The 2,116-nt window shown below is 47.1% G+C and overlaps 1 protein-coding gene across 1 annotated transcript in view; it reads left to right on the top strand.

The window, feature by feature from the left end:
• Positions 1–2,116, top strand: part of krr1 (KRR1 small subunit processome component homolog) — a 5,082-nt gene that overhangs the window by 1,544 nt on the left and 1,422 nt on the right. Inside the window, exons 4-6 of the mRNA XM_034865418.1 lie at positions 257–382; positions 1,106–1,189; positions 1,753–1,809. Of these exons, the coding sequence (XP_034721309.1) occupies positions 257–382; positions 1,106–1,189; positions 1,753–1,809 (267 nt within the window). The remainder of the gene's footprint in view (positions 1–256; positions 383–1,105; positions 1,190–1,752; positions 1,810–2,116) is intronic.

The following is a 2,116-nucleotide window of genomic DNA, read 5'->3' as shown; positions in this document are numbered from 1 at the left end:
GGGGGGGCACCGTCTGTCTCGCCCACCCCTAAAAGAATGTTTTTGCAGCACATGACATTAGGGATGGGTCTCGAGACCCCTAAGCAAATTTCTCAAACCCTGAAAATCAATAAGGGTTGAGCTTATTAATGCTGCTGTCGAGGTTAGTACATCATAGAACGCTACGTCTGAAAATAGATGTGTGCCAAAACTGGAAAGATTGTGCGTAAAAACCAGAGGTAAAGACTAGCCTCCTGTTTCTGTTTTTCACTTCCAGGCTGTGCGGATCTTACAGGATGACATGGCGTGTGACATCATCAAAATCGGGACCATGGTGAGGAACAGGGAGCGGTTTGTGAAGCGACGGCAGCGACTGATTGGCCCCAAGGGTTCCACTCTAAAAGTGAGTCCCCCTGTCCTCCAACACATGTCAGACCTGCTGCAAGCAGCACCTATCTCAGAGATGCTACTTTTAAATGGTGGGGTTTGTTCAAATGTTTGGCTGCTACGTCAGGTGACTTCCTCTCATAACCAGGCTGATGAGCAGTGGGAAGGCACTTTGATGCAGGACTTAGCTTAATAGAAAGCCTCCATGGGACCTGGAACAGACTTGGATTAAGTGAAAGTCAGGGGTGCTTTTAACTGTCAACGCCTGTTGCTTTGGGGTGATATTGGACATAATCAAACGCTTTTGTCAACAATAAAAACAAGCAGCACAGCTTATCGTCTAACCCTCTCTTCAGGTGGTACCAAGAAGAGACGTAGGTAGTTAGCATACAGCGGACATGCCAGAGAAGGATGTGATCCTTCAACCTTTACGGTGGCCCGTTGCTCAAACATATATACAAATAGATAGAAATGTTTAACCCAGTACCCTTCGACGCAAACTTAAATTGTAAGCCTTGGTAATGTGAGGAGGGTTACGTCTGAGTGTTGTGTTGCTCACTGAGTTTGGTCTGTCGATGGTTGCACTTGGAGATAAAGGTCACAGATAAAGGTCACAGGTGGCAGCTTCGATTCTAATAGCCCCAGTATGTGTTTCAGTCGGTCCTTCCTGTTAACAGCTTTGTTCTTTTGAAGTCTTGAGTTTCACGATTTACGTGACTTCCTGTCCCTTTTTCTCCAGGCGTTGGAGTTGTTGACCAACTGCTACGTGATGGTGCAGGGCAACACGGTGTCGGCCCTGGGGCCCTTCAACGGGCTGAAGGAGGTAAGAGCTTCACAGAGGATCCTGATGTTAGATATGAACGGTGGAGAAACGGACAACTTTAACAAAACACCTAATAGAAATGTTTTAAATGCGTCTGGAAACGGCTCTCCTAAAATGGTTTTACAGCTTCTAAACCAAGCTGGGCCAGGCCAGCATGTGCTGGTAAAGCCCTTTGAATGTCTTTACATGATGTTATCACTGTCCTCTCACCTTTCAGCCTACTACACCCCCCCCCCCCCCCCCCCCCCCCCTATCAAGGAAGCTAAACAACTACTACAGCTACCAGACTTAGTAAGCCCGTAAGCAGGGGCCCAACTTTAACTTTGGTGGTGGTGTTGCTTTATAAGTCTGGTTGTAGCTGTTAGTCCCTTTTAGCTTAAGAGAGGCCGGCAGGTACGTGAATGTTAGGGTTAGGGGGGTGGAATAACATTTCATAATATTGATTTGAGTTGTATCTGTATCATAAGTATTACATTTTTCTCCGTAATTATTAAATATAATTTTACACAAAGAAAGCAAATGTAGAAGCAGTTTTTCAATGTGTTTTCTTTTCTATTGTTCAGGTACGCAAGGTGGTGATGGACACGATGAAGAACATTCATCCCATCTACAACATCAAGGTATGTTCCAACGGGTGACAGCCTGGGTTAGGGCCCCCCCCCCCCCCACAGCTCAGACCCTCTAGGACTGGTTAGACTGGGTATTGGGACAGACTGCAGTCAGGCCCGGTGAAGATGCTTTCCATCCTTGTTCATGATCTCCTGACTGAACTGCTTCTCTCTGGGTTGGTACGCCGAGGCTGGCCCAACCCGGAGCTGAGGGCCTGAAAGAGCCACAGACGCTCTGCAGCACCCATTACACTCAGACATACACTCATACCTCACCCTAACCCATTACCCTCATAACTAACCCTAACCCATTACACTC

This window comes from Etheostoma cragini, unplaced genomic scaffold (assembly GCF_013103735.1).
Source record: "Etheostoma cragini isolate CJK2018 unplaced genomic scaffold, CSU_Ecrag_1.0 ScbMSFa_1523, whole genome shotgun sequence".
NCBI lineage: Eukaryota > Metazoa > Chordata > Actinopteri > Perciformes > Percidae > Etheostoma > Etheostoma cragini.
This window is presented reverse-complemented; position numbering and strand designations above follow the sequence as displayed.